This window comes from Callorhinus ursinus, unplaced genomic scaffold (assembly GCF_003265705.2).
Source record: "Callorhinus ursinus isolate GAN/ISIS: 27379988/994484 unplaced genomic scaffold, GSC_fseal_2.0 scaffold8, whole genome shotgun sequence".
Taxonomy (NCBI): Eukaryota; Metazoa; Chordata; class Mammalia; order Carnivora; family Otariidae; genus Callorhinus; species Callorhinus ursinus.
The window spans coordinates 31,596,847-31,599,159 of record NW_027397070.1 but is presented as its reverse complement, the minus strand read 5'-3'; the positions used below and the strand labels follow the sequence as shown (position 1 = coordinate 31,599,159).

The window sequence follows — 2,313 nt, the reverse complement described above, 5'->3', positions numbered from 1 at the left end:
TCCCTCCCCGGCCCCTCCCGACAGCCAACCCCGCGCGCGCAGCTCCACTTCCGGCGTACGAGGCGGTGACAATGGGAGCGGCGCGGGCGGCGTCGGGAGGCAGCTGACAGGCGTCTGCGGCTTCGCTTCATGGCCGCCCTCCCGCCCCGCCTGGGCTCTGTGGGGAGTAGGGGAGCCCGCGGCGGCCCGGAGCCAGAGCTGGCGAGCCGACCGGGGACCTGTGCGCGGCGCCGCTGAGGCGCAGCATGTGAAGAGGAGACGGCTTCCAGTGCGAGGCGAGCCTCTCAGCCGGCCGGGATGGCTACGACGGCCGAGCTCTTCGAGGTGAGTCCCGGCGGCTCTTCGGGGAGTGGCAGGCCCGCGCTGCGGGCAGCGAGGTGGGCGGGCGGAGGAGCGGACGCAGCCCCGGGAGGAAAGGTGCGAAAGGCGAGGGGTGGGGTGGCGGCTCCGGTGGCGGCGCGGGCGGAGCGTGAAATGGGGGAGGGGTGGCTTGGGGACCCGGGTGGGGAGGGAGCAGGGAAGGGAACCTGGAGTCGGAAAGGAGGAGGGTTGGTTTTGTCCGCAGGGCTGGAGAGGAGCCTCGGAGGTTTAGGGGTTGGAAGATGTACTCGGGATGAGAAGTGGGAAAGGCTGACTCAGGGCGCGGAGAGAGGAGCCAGCAGCCCCAGGTTGGGCGAGCCCCGGCTTGTCGCTTGGATCCTCGCGCAATATTCTAAGGGGACCACCTGAGATTGGGACGCCTGGGGGCTTCTTGCGGTTGAGTAATTAAAATTATTTCGTTAGTAAACGTTACAAGTGGCCAGTTTTCCTTTACATTCGAAAAGGCTGAAGTGTTTTTTTAGGACAATAAAAGGCCTACTTAGCCCTTCAGACCGAAGGCGGAGGCGAAGCTAGAAATTAACATTTATGTTCGGGTCTCAAGGAATTTAAGTGTATTTTAAAACCACGTGAAGGCACGCTCGAGAATCCTTAGCTCCTGAGACAATGAGCATTCAAACGTTTCCTGGAGCGTTTTCACTCTCTAAAACTTTAAAATTTAATTTAGTGAAATTCAGTGTAAGAAGCAGCTGTGATGTTGGAGATAAATAGAATAGGAAAATTCTGATTGGACCACCAAACAATGAAACCTATGAAGGATCCCTTTTTGTGAAAGACATGAAAACAGATGTAAAGAAAAAGGAAGCAAAGACCCTTTTTGTGTGTGCTTGTGTTTCAAATTGAAAAGCAAAAGTGTAAGTAATAATTGAGAAGACTGCAGTTGACGTTAGAGAATTTCTCCGCAAGTGAAGATTGGATTCTTTTTCTGCTTAAGAGTCAGCAGTTTTTTTGGCTTAAAATTTGAATGCCACAGTTTTTACAACAATTGGGAACTTTTCATTTGTTACTGTTACTATATTTGGGGGGTTCCTGTCAGCTCTTGGATAGATAATGCTTTTTGTTGAGAGGAATAACATACACCATTGTTTAAAATAACTAATAATCAAATAGTAATTTGTGAGTGAAGAATTATAATTACAAGAAAGAATTTGGAAAAATTAATTGTATGTTCTCAGATGTAAGTGTTGGGAGGTATATTGCATTAACTTCTCTAATTCCAAAATTGTGCCATCTGTTTATTGATTGATGCAGGAGCAGGGAGGTTGTTGAAAGCTTTTACTGCGTGTTTCTGGGCAAATACTAAATAGTTCTGTTCCTTGTTTTATCTTTCACATCTTATAAAGGTAGAAAACTTTATGAAGTTGAGATGTCTGATTTGCTACATGAATACAGACCAGCCAACTATTAATAGAATACTTACTGTTTTCTTACATGGCTCATAAGGCATTAACCTGTGACTTAATGAATCCTGCTTGACATTCCCAGTTGTATCTAAGACCATATTATGTCTGTTTTTCTTTAAATGTTTGACCACATGAGTCCACCTAACTTAACTGAAAATATATTTGATTTCTGCCCCCCTCCCCCCCAGGGTAAAGGGGAGAGAAGGTAGATATATATATATGTGGGTATATATATATATTTATTTATTTATTTTGGAAGTAAATATATATTTGCTTTCTAGGGTCATGCTATTTAGTAAAGTAGTTGAACCAAATTAGGGTTTAGTTTAGCTGAGTGACTTGTTATGTGTAACTAGTAATATGCACTTAACTGATCAGTGATGACAGAGACAGACCAGTCCTCTGGCCAAAGGGTTCATAGGGCAACCTTAAACATGCTTATAGATCTTAATTCATGTGACCTCCTTTTGTTGCTTCATCAAAATTAAGAGCCTATTATGTTAAAAGTTATAATTAAATGTTAATAGTTACA

At 46.2% G+C, this 2,313-nt stretch overlaps 1 protein-coding gene across 2 annotated transcripts in view; it reads left to right on the top strand.

Annotated features, from left to right (window-relative positions):
• Positions 1–72: 72 nt before the first annotated feature.
• The window catches only part of EXOC5 (exocyst complex component 5), a 57,172-nt gene continuing 54,931 nt past the window's right edge, over positions 73–2,313 (top strand). Inside the window, exon 1 of one of the 2 annotated variants that reach the window (XM_073895257.1) lies at positions 73–324. In XM_073895257.1, the coding sequence (XP_073751358.1) occupies positions 298–324 (27 nt within the window). In that variant the 5' untranslated portion in view covers positions 73–297. The remainder of the gene's footprint in view (positions 325–2,313) is intronic. The other variant, XM_025869968.2, reaches the window with a different exon arrangement.